Genomic DNA, 15,443 nt, shown 5'->3' with positions numbered 1-15,443 from the left:
CAATGTTTTGTTAGGTAAAAGGATCTAACCGTTAAGGTGCATATTCGTACGTATACATACATATACTTTACAAAAAGCGCTCGGTCTATTATCCATTATATCCACACAAAATTTTCATGGCATTATAACTTAACATTTATATTCGTGCCGTTCGTTGTAGTGGAGAGAAAGAGTGAAACGGTGAAAATTAAATCGATATTTCGCGTTCGGTGTAGGAGTAGGTGTTTAATCTACCCCTTCGGGCTAGTTTGCGAATTTCAAAGCTATATCTCCATTAATCTTCCTTCGTGCGATTGCATGTTCCGTAGCATCGGAACGGTATAGCGACCTATGTATCTCATAACGCAATTTAAAGATGGAAAGCAAGGGTAAGTGACCCCATTTTTAAACGGATAATACTACGATCGCGTGAGCTGAATTTATTTTAAGACCTGGCAAGTAACAAAGGTTTCGATATATTTCGAGACAGTATGTGGATTCAGCAAATCTTCCAGTACTTGCCGCAAAATCGAAAGAAATCTCTTTTTCTCACAAATAAATTTTACTACATAACCCTCGAATAAATAACTGTAAGATAAGTATACGTATTGCTATTGTTTACTTACTTATTAAGTAGATATTGTATCCGAACTTTGTAAATCGTTTTAGGGATTACTACCTACTTGGGTGTTTCTTGTTAAAAATTAAAAATATCTCATGACAAAGCTGACGCTTGTGGTAAAATAGGGAAACTAGTAAAATTCGCTATCATCTAAGAGGAACATTTGGTTCGTAAAACGCTGATAAGAAGATTAGTTATTAGGTATTCCTTTATAGTTTTTTATCAGATACAATTTAAATTTAAAGCACAGTTCATGTTATCAAAAAATAGTAAAGAAAATAAAAGTTTCCTAGAGCATGAGACATCCTAAAAGGTTGCACCTACACACTTTCCCTAATTTGACTAAAACAGGGGTCGCAAGTAATTCGACACTAAGTAGTTCTAGGAGACAAGCACTTATTTGCATTGTTGCATTGCGATTAAGCTCCAGTGCTTGCACGTATTTCCAATAGTTAGCTGAAATAAAGTGTTGGAATTATCTATTTATACTATTTATGTATGTGGCACAGGCCACCATCAACCAGATTATTACCATTCAGCCACTGCTGTCCCGTTGTTATAAACAATCGGCTCAACAGCAGTCCGTATCGGCCACATTAAAACTACATGAGTTTTCAATTTATGTGTAAACGAGTGTCAATCAGAGCGGATTTAAACTTTTATTGATAGATAGATTTTTTATTTAGTTAATGTGGATACGAAACTATGCACATTTTTCATTGGCAAAAATTATATTGACAACATTTTATATTACTGAATTCACTTATTTGAAGCAAGTACTTTTTGGTCGAGACCATAGACATAGGATAGGGGCGGAACAAGCACTAACAGGGAAAAAGCTGGCAAGGTGAATGCTGTGAGGTAGAAGGTGCCTAAATTCTATTGGCTGCCCGTACTGCGCACGCGTAGTACAACAATTGCAGTGTAACTCAGCGGAATGCTGACGACCAACTGACGCAGAGATATAGTTAATAAAGTCTAGGTACTGCTTTAGGAGCATTACCCATCCTCCGCTGAGATGCTTCACTTTCTTCATCTCCGTTCCTAGGATGTCCTACCTATGGTCAGGATTAACCTGTAGTGTGTTGGACAAAACCAAATCTGAAATGGCGACTCACATCTGATGGTCTCAGTTGATACTTGACCAAGCATTTGCATAGAGTAGCTATTACTAAAAGCAATAGTGATTCAAGAACAGAACCAGATAGATAACTTTTGTTTTCCCGAATGAATTTGAGGTTAAATTTAGATGTGCACATTTTGAACCATTAGCTTAGCAAAATTTATTATCTTAAGCACTTGAATTCGATATAGATACAAGTTACGTAAGTGTGGACGTTTGCAGAAAAACCTACATTTTAATACACATTATACTATACAGGCACAGTTACATTATACCGTCATAAACTATCTTCATGGGATGAAGAGACACCCAACTTCAGATTTTCGACCATTTCACTAAGTTCGCATTCAGAATCTATAATATTCTTAACCAGACTGTTGCGTTTACTATATTTCTCAGTACATTTTCTTCTGTGCTTTCGTTCAATATTGTCCTTGCTTGTGGTTTGTAAATGGTTCTTGCTAACTACCAGGTATGCTCCTTTTAAAGGAATCGTCGTCATATCTTGCGCTGAAGTCTTCTGGGATGCGTGTCTTTGCTTTAATAAATATCTTGACCTTCTGTACGATCTCTGCCTGCTGCTTACAGAATCCGTATCCTCAGTTTTACGCCTGTATCTGTATTTGTCGTAGCAGGATGATCCATCGTCTTCATCGAACTGTTGGTGTTCCTTTAATAAATTCTCTTTCCTCCGACGCAACTTTTTGAAATTACGTTGAATTTTGCACAGATATTTTATGTTTTTCTTAACGTTCTTCATCTCCTTTTTGCACATACTGTCTATATCGTCTAAATACTCTTGATAATTTATAATCGGATCAAAGGTCTTTCCGTTTTCTTCATCCAGTATGTCAGCATCTTCGACTTGTTGAAGTGGACGCATGTGGGGCAAATGTACCCTTCTACACATTTTTCGACACGTTCTTTCGTTAGGTTTTAAATAAACAGGACAGCTGCACGTGTTACAAGCCGTTTGGGTTGCTGAAGTCATTCTGGGTGAATACCTCACATCGTGAATCAGTTCAGACGGACCTCCAAACCTTTCCACTTTCATGAACGTACTCTAAAAACGTAATAGTCTATTGTGCTTTCAATAAGCTAATACTTTAGTGACGGTAGAGACATACTTTTCCAATTTCCGGTGTGCTCACTAACGACGACCATCTCTTCTCCTCAGCGAGTAGTTCACGTTCATAATTTAGCCGAGCTTTCAGGTTATTTACAATATCTCGGGTCCTTTTAATGCGATTTACCACCTCAGCTGATTCAGATTTAAACTCTACAATGTAGTTACCTGCGACATCTTCCGCGTAATTCATTCTGAGTCCACAAAATCGTCTTCATAATATACTTATCCACAGCAAGCATACACCTAATTTAAAATAGACGCTACATGATTGCGACAATGAAAATTTTGACAACGTCAAAAAGTTTATTTCACCTTAATTCCAAAATGCAAACTGTCTAAGCTTGCTTCGCACCTGTTAAATATTTCATATCAATGTTGACAATTGATTGATTGATTTACTTGACAAGTTATATGATAAGGGAATGATTGTCATCATTATTGGAGGACAAGGATTGTGATTAAGATCCATATATACAAAAATATTGCAATTACGATCCATATGTACAAAAAGATTGCCATGGTTCTTTGACGTGAAAAAGCAATCATAGAAATTGTCGACCTAAATATTTGATACAGCAAAAATGGGCTAATTGAGCAATATGAAATATCTTTTGAATCTTTTCATTCGAGGGGCGTCAGGAATCGTGCTCCAAACAAATAGGTACATTTCACGTTGAGTATATATGTGTATATGCGCAAAGGTATCATTTAAAATGTTAAGATCGCTCATTTGCACCCTCCACGCTTCAGTGGTTGGCGACGATGCAATTTGAAAGAACTCATTATCATCCTCGAACTCCAACAAGGGTCTCTTCCATAAATGCAAATCATTATAAGAAGCCCGATTCACGAAATGTTGCCATTACCTCCGCTCTGCGGCTGCCATGCATCACATCGTTAGATAGCTAAGAAATAAGCTGCTACATAAACAGAGACGGAACTATGCCAATGAGCAGATTTCACTCTCACATACAAACAGTCACGCCATCTACCGGATAAAAATTGCAATTAATTGTAGTACACTTACTTATTGTACAGGACAATGTCAGGCCGCCATATGTGATCAGAAGGCACGTGAAGCATATGGACACCGCCATATTCTTTCGGTTCCCATCGCAGTTTATAATCGTACCATGACTGGAAAGAGCATCAATCGTTTCTATCTCAAAGTTATTTTGTATCTTCATTGGGATAAATTGTTTTAAGGTCAATTCCGTTTGTATTGAAATATAAATCTGAAACAATGAACTCTCTTCAATGGAACTTACCTGCTCTACCCATAAGTTCGTTGTCATTATTTGGTTCTTCAAGTTCTGAAACAAAAGTAATATTTCAGTTTCCAGGTGACAACATAGATTGAAATTTTAAATTAATAAACGTAGTTATCCAATTCTAAATTGGTATACGACGATTTGTCAATTTGGTAGCTCTCTTCCAGGTTTTGTGGGCCCTCGACGGTAATGTCTTTTGTTTATGTATAATACAGAATATTTCATGAAAAACAAAAGCTTATATCTCCTAAGATCCTTGAATATAACGTTACAACTGACGATATCGTATCTTAAGACCTTCGATAACCTACAGAGGTCTTTCTAGATAATCACAGATAAAAAACTGGCAACCGAAAGTTATCTCTTCTCAAAATATGTAATCTACTATAGTAAAATAACTGTAGCTTCCTGATTTTTTTCCGAGCAGCTCCATTAGACTCAACATTTTCCTTATCTTGGGGGAACGTAAGATAAAGTAAGTTGATATTGTTTCGTTTAATAAATAGTATTAAAACATTTAAGAATCCCCTAACTTACAATTAGATCTAATAATTAAGACTTTATAGAAGCTTTAAACATGCGTAGCGAGGAGCTGCTTCCGCAAATGGATTACAATTAGTAATACCGTGGGTAATAATTTTATAAGCACCCTTTCTTTTGCCATTAACGGAGGTAAATTTGAAATTAAATTACGGCTAGAAAGGGAAGAATCCCCCCGTGAAGTTCGTTCCAGGAAAAGGAAATACATAAAGATATTCATGACTCCCACTGAGCTACATGTATATCTGGAGGTAGTTAAATGAAAGTCACGAGGCAATTATTGCGTGGAAATGAAAATTTCAGGACCTATCATTGAATTAACGAGGTAGCTGATGACTTTGTTGAGAACATATTGCTTTTGAATAATGATGAAGGCAAAGCTGAAGTCAAAACCAACGACTATAATGAGTTAACCATACACTTCTACTATATGTGTACTGTAATATTATGTTGATTAAGATTTGTCCAGATAATCTATGCAACATGGTTATACAACATCCAGTATAAGATACGTATCCGTGATAACACCTATCTACATCAACTTATCACCCAAAGTGGCTACTGTATACCTTTCATCGAAAGTAATCGGCGTCATCTATTATTTACACATTAGGTCATAGCTCGGCATTCCTTGGACTATGTCTAAATACTGGGACAATAATAATCCGCAATAGTCCAACGATTATAACGAGTGATTACGTTAACCATAAGCTTCCGCTATCTATGTAGGTATATACATTGCACGCCAATATTATGTTGACTGAGATTCGCCCAGATAATCTATGCAACATGAATGTACAAGGTTCGATGTCCTCCCGAAGACCATTGCTTAGCATTCGGGAGGACGCCGGTTCGATTCCTGGTCCGTCTGATTTAGTCCAAGTTTTTCTGTGGTTTCATTTTATCACTTAGGTAAATGCTGGGGCAGTAATATTCCACAGATAATCTTTCATTCTCTTCTGTCTTCATTTCGTCCGTCTCATCCTTCTCACCCGAAACACTACCTACTCATTCCCACGGTTCCTGAAAGGAGACTGAAGAGAACCTTCCGCCCTAGCTTCCGGCGTAGTCCGGAGGGACTACCCGTCAATCAGTATTAGTGGCTGGTGGGAATGAAACATCATCATAAGGTCATCAGTCCTAAGACTGGTTGGACACGCACCTCCACTCTTTTCTATCCTGCGCTAATCTTCGCATTTCCCTAAAGCTAAAGCAACCCATATCCTTAACTATTTGCATACAGTAATCTAATCTATGGAATGAAACACCCAAAGATTTTCTTTCACTCTTTTACTATCTTCATATCTTATCTTATTCTCACAATTCCAATAGGAGGTTAAAGATGGCCTTTCGCCTTAAATACCTTTTGACATTAGAATTGGTAGAAGAGGCCCAAAACACATCAAGTAGAATCGCTTTAAGAGTAATGGATAATACATCACCTATGTAAACATATTTGATAACTTTTAAGGGCTCAACAAAAATGGAATCATTACAGTTATCGAGTCTGTCCCTAATACCTATCTTGCTCAGTAGTTGCTGTGGCATTGGATTTACGTAAAATAAAATATTACACGTAGATGCTGCATCCCATGTTTATAGATTTACATTAGAATTGCTTGATTTTATTCACCGAAATAAAAAAAATGGAATTTAAATAACACCTTGCTACTTTATACAGAAGAGCGATTTACGTAAAGCAGTGTCAGTTCCATCAATAACAAGAAAAAAATATATTTCGAAATTTATCACAAGAGGAAATTATTCAGTATTCGTAACGGTGAGATTGCCAATTCCGTTCGGGATTTATAACGTTCCAAAAATGTCGAATAATTTCCCTGAAGGTGTTGACCCTGACCCGACTACTCTTTCAAGTATTCAGTTGGTAAGCAATTCGCCAAAAAGCGTTTTACAAATAGTGTCCAATAAATTTTAGCTCTTGTTACCAACAACCTGAAGACATTCATTACCTTAAAAAAAAGCTATATTCTACACTGTAAGAATTTCATGAGAACACTGCCTAAATTTCGTTTTAGGTACTATAAATAATCTTACTATTAATGTTCATCAGATAAAACCAAGCGATATTATCTAGAGGTTTAGACCACTGCTTAGCATTCGGGATGACAACCAGTTCGATTCCCGGTCCGTCTGCATTGACCCAATTTTTCTGTGATTTCCATGGATTCCTTAGGCAAATACTAAGACAGTATTGATATTCCACAGAAAATCTTCCATTTCTCAATTTAACCATCTCATCGTTCTAAATCCAAAAAAAAAAAACTTGGGTGTTTCATTCCCACCAGCTACGCCGGAAGGTAGGGCGGAAGGCCCTCTTCAGCCTGCTTTCAGGAATCGTGGGAATAGGTGGGTGGTGGTTCGGGTGAGAAAGTTGAGACGGACGAAATGAAGACAGAAGAGAATGAAAGATTATCTGTGGAATATTACTGCCTCAGCATTTACCTAAGTGATCCAAGGAAACCACAGAAAAACTTGGACCAAGGCAGACGGACCCGGAATCGAACCGGCGTCCTCCCGAATGCTAAGCAATGGTCTAAACCTCTAGGCCATGCCGCTCGGTTCTAAATCCAACCATCACCTACCCATTCCCACGATCTTTATAAGTAGGTTGAAGAGACCCCGCCTTAGCCTCCTGGTCTGCACCACGATATAGATAGGAGGAACTGCATAAACTCATTTGAATTTCTAATAAATAACTGTCGCAGTTAAATCAACTTTGCTATTGGTAAAATTCTTATTATTTAAGCGGCGGTACGTGTTATATTCCTTTTAAAAACAAGATACTCAATTTAAATGTTAATTCCGTTAAAGCCTTTCTCCTTTCTGGCAGTGAAAGGGTTTTAAATATTGATTAGAGTATAATATTTATTGTCACTTTACCGTAAATGAAATTTTGGCCGAACTACCTCGAAAGCATTTTTTAACTGCTTAAGTGTCATTTTCAAACACAATTTTCTTCATTTTCATTGAAACCGATCCATAATGAATTTTAATTGGCAAAAATCGGTTTCATTCAGAAATTCTGAACGAACACTTTGTGAAAGAGAACGTTTAAAAATTCATCAAAAATGTTTCCCAATATCCTAAAAACAGATGTTTACTAATTCCTTAATTATTCTCAGTTAAGTATTCAATTTGGTTTTCTGTTTTTCTTTTTATTTTCAATTAGTAACGAATTAGATAATGAATGATCAAAATTGTTCTGCGAAAAGGTGCCTAATTTTCTAATATTAAGTTACCCGTTTATTTATAAATCCTCAATATTGTTTCTCCGAAAGAAAAAAATGGATGAAAAAAATGATCTCGCATTTATTTAGGTAAAGTGTTCAACACAAACTCTGTAATAAAGTACCCCACAAATGGAGAAAGTAACATATAGGTAGGTAGGCAATTTTATTATGAAAAAGTGACAGGCTTTCGCACTGGGCATTTTTATGATTACGGCAAAGGTAACCCATAAAACACATAAATTTCGTATGATCATTTGGTTAGTATTTTTTTCCGTTTCCATTTTGAAAGGTCCATTTCGGGTCACAATATTACTTAACTTTACAAGAATATAAAAATATTATATATTGACAGTAAGGAAACCGCTTAGATGTAAAATGTTAAACTTATATACATATGTACAGGGTGCAACTGAAATGAAAGTAACGTTTGCTGGAGATGATAGTGCACTGTAAAACAATATTAAATACACGTTTGCAGGTCAGAAAGTTTACCCTTTTCGAGGTACAAGTAAGGGTCAGTCCTGCCCTGCTAAATCATCCAGAGAAACGTATCATCATCATCATCATAAGGTCGTCAGTCCTAAGATTGGTTGGACACGTATCTCCACTCTTTCCTATCCTGAACTAATCTTCATAATTCCTTAAAACTAGAACAACCCATATCTTTAACTATTTGCGAACAGTAATCTAATCTAGGTCTACCTCTACCCCTCCTAACTCCTGCTTCTGCCTATAATATGTAACACTGCATTTAATCAATTTGTAATTAGCAGTATCAGTGATTGACACTATCGATCAGTTTATCACTGCTAAGCTCTTATTATTACTGGAAACTACGTCATCTCTCTCTCAAGGGAAGTGGTTGATTTGTTGTTGTAACACCTGAAGTTGCCCATATAAGGAGTCATTATGGAGGAAGAGGGCAGGATAGAGACGAGATCTAACTTCGCAGGACTTCTTTGTATACGGTTGTATGAAGAAGTGCTTGTTTCAAACGCCAGTACAACGCCAATGATGTGCAGAACCATGTGCTGATCGCTGCAAATGAAATACGCCAGGCAGACGCCCTGAATCCCGTATTCTAGCGCGTCGATAGGTAAGCGGTAAGTTGTTCTTTATGTTTACCTTAGTCGTTGGACAACCGGCATTGTTTAGTTTACATTCCATCAATGTGTAGTTGCTCGGTCCTTATCGCAATTTGTACTCATGATTTTTGTGTCACTTAACCGTTAGATTCTTTATCGTATTTAGTTGGCTCTCCAAACCGCCGCCTGTATTTCAGTTACACTCGATATAATGAAAATTTCAACGTTTTAAACAAAACATATATAAATACTTGAAATGGGTCTCCCAATTAATTCCCTAATTCCACAATAAAAGTTATAGGCCAACGGTTAGCAGTGCACATTCGAAACCGACACTAATACTCTCCTGTTTTAGGCGAGCATTAAAATTCACAAACGACTTGAATTCGTGCTGCGCGTTTTAGCGCCGAGACCGTATGCAACGGTCACAGTTCTGCATCAGAAGCCATTAAAGGAACCTTTTATTTAATTCTGTGTAAGGGCGGTTACGGCTTGGAATAAAGTTGCACGTATGCACAAACCGTTTAGCAAAGAGAATGCAACAGGTGAGTTCGGTGAGTGTGAATCCCATGAGAAAATTTTCGAAATGCTATCGAAAACTGGGCCAATTCCCATTAGAAACAGAAACAATTTTACCTATTTGTATATATTGAACAGTGTACCTAACGAACAGCTACCTTTGTGCTTACTGGAAATGTTTGCTGCATGAATATTTAACAATATGTATTTAGCGTCGCATTTGCAAGTGGTAGTGTTTATCTGTGACAGTTTTTTATTCCAAATCGGAGCGCAAGTTTATCGCACTCATTGAACTACTGGCTTGATTGACTAAAAAGAATTTCAGATGTTTTATACATGCTAGTGGACGTGGAGTGTAAAGCGAAAAATTATAGCGGAAAACCCTCTTCAGCCTTTTTACCGAGATCGCGAAAGTGGAAGATTGGTGTTTGGAAAATAACGATAAGACGAAATGAAAACAGAAGAGAAGTAAAAAACTATCTGTGGAATATTATTACTGCGCCTGCAGAAAAACATGGACCCTGCAGACGTACCCGGAATCGATCCGGTGTCCTCCCGAATGATAAACAGTGGTCTAAACCTCTCACCTCAGGCTTTGTTGGAGAGAAGAAGGACCGTTTCTGTATACATACCGAATATTCGGGAACACTGATCCAGAAAATTATGGTAATTAGTAGAACAATCTCGAATGTTCGAGTGGGAACTATTAAGCAGTTCATGCGGTTGGACAAAAGGCGTGTTCGCTCACTTGAGAGGCATCACGAGACCGCTGCTTGGTGAAGTATGAAACAAGCGATTTCGTGGAGATATTGTAATGCTTCCGCAAATATTATCAGTAAAAAATTTCATTGATCTTTTGCTCAAAAACCAAACTTTTGAGGAATAGATGGTAGTAAAGTTGTTCAGCGCTTTTTTAGGAGGCAATAAAACCAGTACTCATGGTCAATTCAATTTGAACGCGTCTAGAAATGCACGCAGCAGCAGTCAACATTCCTTATATAGGTGATTTTGTAATCGAAATAGAAGCCTCATAAACTATTGCTCGTTACGTCATTTTTACCGCATATTTTTATGGTATCCCTCAAAATGAAATGCCTTTCTTACCTATTGGATTTACAATTTTCAGACACAATATCAGATAAAACGTTACTTACTGTAATAAACTGGAAAGCAGTTTAAAATTATCACAAATTCGTAATCTTCAAGATAGATTGATATAGAAAGAAGTTTACAAACAAGAAAAACCGATTGTCGACAAAACCAAATATGTCAAAAAATTTTGGCTTCCAAAAATATTCTTTTCTTTATTACTAAAACGTCTGCAATTCCAAAAAGATGACGTTTCCAGAGTTCGTTCTCTCGAAAGGAGAAGGAGACTTAAATCGTCACACTTAAGAGTAGTATTGATGGTCCTATAAATGGGCCATCGATCGTTGTCGCCTAGAAGTTTATAAATGACAGAAGATCACGTCCCAGTGCTCTTTCTAAACCGGCGACTGATTTCTACATAATGCACATGCCCTCTGTTGCACTTTTAGGGCAGAGCAAGTATCTAACCGTCTGGGTTGAATTATAAATGCATTATCAATACACTGTTGATGCCCAATATTTGTGATGGTATATCCCACGCTGAGGTTTAAAGTTTCTTTGGATGAATGTTAATGTGACTCTTTGGACAAGATGAAACTGTATCGGTTTACTTAAATACATAATTGTTACGTTTCTTGAACAACCAATTTTGAGGTAATGCTTGTAAGTTTCGCAAGTTGTACCTTTGGATGTGAAGGGTACTCACTACTCATCTGATTTCTCCAATTCTTTCACCAATATTCAGAATGAATCATCAGGTTGGACATTGAATGTATTTATTGAGGTTAAATAAAAATAAAAAGTGATAAAATATAAATATTATGGAGTATTGGGATCCGTCAAGTGGGAGGAGCCTAAAAACATGGCGCCGATTAGGGGAAATTTATCGTAGTTCCTGTAGTGTACCGTGGAATTTCCAAGTTTTTAAATTGCGATAGTATTGGTACAATATGTGATTGGGCTGACACAAACCCTCGGAAAGGAAATTTCGTTGAAGGTGAAAACGTGTTTTTAATGCCAATCACATTATAAAATTCGGAAATAACAAATCCGGAAGCTACCCTTCAAATTCCGTCAAGTTTACTGCCTACTTTTTACAAACTTCGGATTTAAAAAGTGATTCACGTTATATAATTGGTGAGGTGATTCTGGGTGATTTAAGCAATATCATATCAATGACTTGCACGTGCAAAGCTGATTTAAGAGAACGTTGCAAACACATTATTGCAACTTTGTTGTATTGCAGCAGGTAGGTTCTTAACCTCAAAATACTTATATCGTATCATTAGAATTGTGTTAAATCAATTACACGGGAATAAATAATTTCTCACTTTATAATTTTAGTATGATTCTAGTTTTAAATATTAAGGTTATGGCTGATGGTAAATACTTGCTGAAATATAATCATGTGCATTAAAATGACGTGAACAAATTTTTATTCCGGAATTCACTTCTTTGATACCTACTGCTTTCATCCAAGCTTCTATTAGTTTACTTTTATCTCTAATTTTCCGAATATATTTTTTACATGAATAAAACGGTTTTTATTGGAAAGTAGTTAATGTAGGTGAAGAGTGAAGATCTATGTCTGAAGTGCTATTGCAGCTTTTCACTGAACATATTAACTTTTTATTTGATTTAACTTTAGAAGAAAACTTCGTCGACTCCATCATCAAAAAAATTTTTACTTTTTTATCGTGTTTTATTATTTTAATAAACAATTTTACAATTTGCGTGCACAGTTCCTATGTAAATTTTTCCCTCATTCGAGTTATAAATTTTGCCACCAGATGGTGTATGCCCATTTGACGGATCCCAATAGCTACTTCCAATATAATTTTCCACAACATATTGCAGATCTATAATAATGTAGATGATTTAATGGCCAAAAAAGCGAAAATAACTATTTCAATATCGCCCAAACCTATATTACAATTTAATATTACAACTATAAAGTTTATATTTGAAATAGCAAGGAGGATTTTGAAATTCTGCACTTGGATTTGCTGCAGCTAGCATGTACTAAGTGCAGCAGTATTATAAGGTCGGTTGGATTGTAAATCAATTCAGGTAAATTATCTAATGTTCGACTATTGATCTCGACTGGTGTATGGTTGGGATTGGGCGGTGCGGCTTAACGGGCAAGTTAGCACATGTTAATCAGATATTGCAACCTAATGTATTTAAGCCTGCAAGCTTGCTAACTTGGCGTTTATACAGTGGCATTCAGCTAATAGAGTTAAGAAACCGCATATGTTCTATCTAATCGGTTGAGCTGCACATCATTGAAACCGTAATAAAAAGAGTAGAAAATGTACGGCATGCACAATACTGTCGTATTTATGGAATACATTGAATGGAAAGGAAGAAAAAAACTTAAAAACTGTTGGGTGTTACATTCCTACCATGCCACTAATGCTGGTGGGCGGGCAGTCCCTACGGACTACGCCGGAAAGTAGGGCAAAAGGCATTCTTCAGCCTCCTCTCAGGAATCGTAGAAATGGGTGGGTGGTGGTTCGATGGGACTGACGAAATGAAGACAGAAGAGAATGAAAGATTATCTGTGGAATATTACTACCCCAGCAATTGCGTAAATGATCCAAGGAAACCACAGAAAAACTTGGACCAAGGCAGACGGACCCCGAATCGAACCGGCGTCCTCCCAAATGCTAAGCAATGGTTTAAACCTGTAGGCCATGCCTCTCGGTAATGGAAAAGATCCCGCCAGATCCTTATGGAAAATGGATCTCTGTCAAATTCTTTGAAACTTTGGGTTCGGGTAGCTCTCGACGTGTAGGTACATCAAAAGACTCAATGGGTGCTAAGTCGTAGAAACTCATCTTTTTGAGAGATGATCGCCTAAAGTTACATGCCTCTGTAAGGACCTCAATGGTACATCTACACCTATTATGTGTATTGCATATTATAGATTTCTCAAGGTTTCCGACCAGGGATAGCAATACGCTCTCCAAAAGTGTAATACACCCCAACATCATAGTGTATTTATGGGGAAAGCAAGTTGACGTGTTCAGAAGTGTACTCAGAAAACAATGTAGAATCTGCTGTTTACAGTTGTTTGCAGTAATTACACTTTTAGTTTCCGTGGATCGAGTAAACTATCGATTCTGGGTTGGTATCTGATTGCACCTCTGAGTACACCAACTTTCCCCACATGTACACTACGACGTTGAGGTGTAGAGTGCATTATAATCGCTAGTCCGAAATCGTGATACATCTATAATGTGCACGACACATAGGTGAAATACATGAACGCATATTATACTTAAACGTATTCAATACTTGTAATAGATGTAATTGTAACTTAGAAATCCATATATGGATGAATGCAACTTCAAGGGATGCCATGTCTCAAAAAGATGAGTTTTTACAACTTAAGACCCATTTATATACGAGGGCGGTTCAATAAGTACCCGTGTTTGAATACAGAGGACGTTTCTGAGGGAAATTGGTGTTGTCATCGTGTGCTGCCATCTATCAAACCACACCAAAACGATTTTGAGACTGATTGATAGGTTAGTTTGGATTTGGCAGCCATTCGACTGAGACGTGTTTCGTTATTTTCGCTAAAATGGAAAAAGAGCAGTATTGTTCGGTACCTCGCTTTTTGTTTTTGGATGGGAAAACATGAGAGGAGATGAAAACAAAGTTGGATACTGTTTATGGAAACATTTCGCCATCTACGACCACAGTTAGATATTACTTCAAGGAATTTAAACGTGGGCAAAGATCCGTTTTTGATAGGAGCGATCAGGAAGCCTGGCAAACGTTGTTACCGAGGAAATCATTTTACGGATTTTTTTGGGAAACGGAAGAACGATCACTGGACAATACTACAGTGAGTTATTGGACCATTTCGACAAAAAATTGAAAGAGGCACGGACTCATTTGACGAAAAAGAAGGTGCGTGTTCAACACGATAACGCACCGGCACATTCATCAGGAGTTGTTGCCGCCAAAATGCATGAATTATGAATTTGCTGCCGCACACCCCGATTTGACTCCCTGCGACTTCATCTTGTTCCCAACCATGAAGAAATGACTAGCGAGAAAGAAATTTAGCTCAAACGAAGAAGTCATCGTCGAGACAGGGGAGATTTTGGAGAGTTCGACAAATCTTATTTTTTGGAGGGGTAAAAAAATGACAGGGTCGTTGGGAGAAATGTATCTTTCTAAAAGGGGACTATGTTGAAAAATAAAAAAACAAATTTAAAAAAAAAGGTGTCTTCATTTCTAACACGGGTACTTATTGAACCGTCCTCGTACATGTCGAGAGCTACCAGAATCAAAAGTTTCAAAGAGTTTGACAGAGGACTATTTTCCGTAAAAATCTAGCGGGGTCCCTTGGTCAAATGCTGCAAATAATTGTTATACAGTTGACTTTATCGTTTTATTCCCATCAAGTGATGCTTAGCTTGGCTTCACCTACCGATCTATACTCTGGTGCAAAGTGATGGATGACCTTATCCAATTGCGAAGTATCTTTTGCTGACCTAGCATCTGCATACGTGAACCAAGGAATCCATATAGACAAAACCTGGATCATGACAGGGTCGATCCGAAGTAAACTATGATTAAACCAGTTATTAAAAAGTACTTGGAAGTTTTATTGTGTTAGTAATTCGTTTCTACTAGCTGATGCTATCTCGCTGATCTGCCCTCTGAGACTGAGAGGTACGCAAAATGGAAGGTCCTTTTATAATCCTCTAGAAACTGTGGCATTATATGTGTTGATTAAGAAGAAATAGACTGGACAATTAAAATGAAGACAGTAGAAGAATGAAAGCTTATCAGTGGAATATTACTATCCCAGTATT

General features: G+C 37.2%; 2 protein-coding genes across 2 annotated transcripts in view; both read right to left on the bottom strand.

Annotated features, from left to right (window-relative positions):
• LOC108737893 (acetylcholine receptor subunit alpha-like) overlaps positions 1–15,443 on the bottom strand; it is a 128,833-nt gene that overhangs the window by 43,440 nt on the left and 69,950 nt on the right. Inside the window, exons 2-3 of the mRNA XM_025974578.1 lie at positions 4,122–4,166; positions 3,881–3,990 (exon numbers count right to left, since the gene is read on the bottom strand). Coding sequence (XP_025830363.1) covers positions 3,881–3,990; positions 4,122–4,166 — 155 coding nt within the window. The remainder of the gene's footprint in view (positions 1–3,880; positions 3,991–4,121; positions 4,167–15,443) is intronic.
• Positions 1,916–3,170, bottom strand: LOC108737892. The gene is made up of 2 exons (XM_018471030.2): positions 2,852–3,170; positions 1,916–2,787 (listed from the first exon to the last, which is right to left on the bottom strand). Exons 1-2 carry the CDS (start codon positions 3,041–3,043, stop codon positions 2,002–2,004), a joined length of 978 nt encoding a protein of 325 aa, XP_018326532.1. The 5' UTR covers positions 3,044–3,170; the 3' UTR covers positions 1,916–2,001.

Source organism: Agrilus planipennis, unplaced genomic scaffold (genome assembly GCF_000699045.2).
Source record: "Agrilus planipennis isolate EAB-ADULT unplaced genomic scaffold, Apla_2.0 scaffold59, whole genome shotgun sequence".
NCBI lineage: Eukaryota > Metazoa > Arthropoda > Insecta > Coleoptera > Buprestidae > Agrilus > Agrilus planipennis.
Note: the sequence above shows the minus strand (reverse complement) of the source record. Positions and strands in the feature narration are given on the sequence as shown.

Excerpts from the sequence above, each read along its gene's own strand:
- LOC108737892 (XM_018471030.2), bottom strand. The coding sequence starts at position 3,043 with ATGAATTACGCGGAAGATGTCGCAGGTAACTACATTGTAGAGTTTAAA. Across the intron at positions 2,788-2,851 it reads GCACACCGGAAATTGGAAAA|AGTACGTTCATGAAAGTGGA; the intron begins GTATGTCTCTAC and ends TTACGTTTTTAG.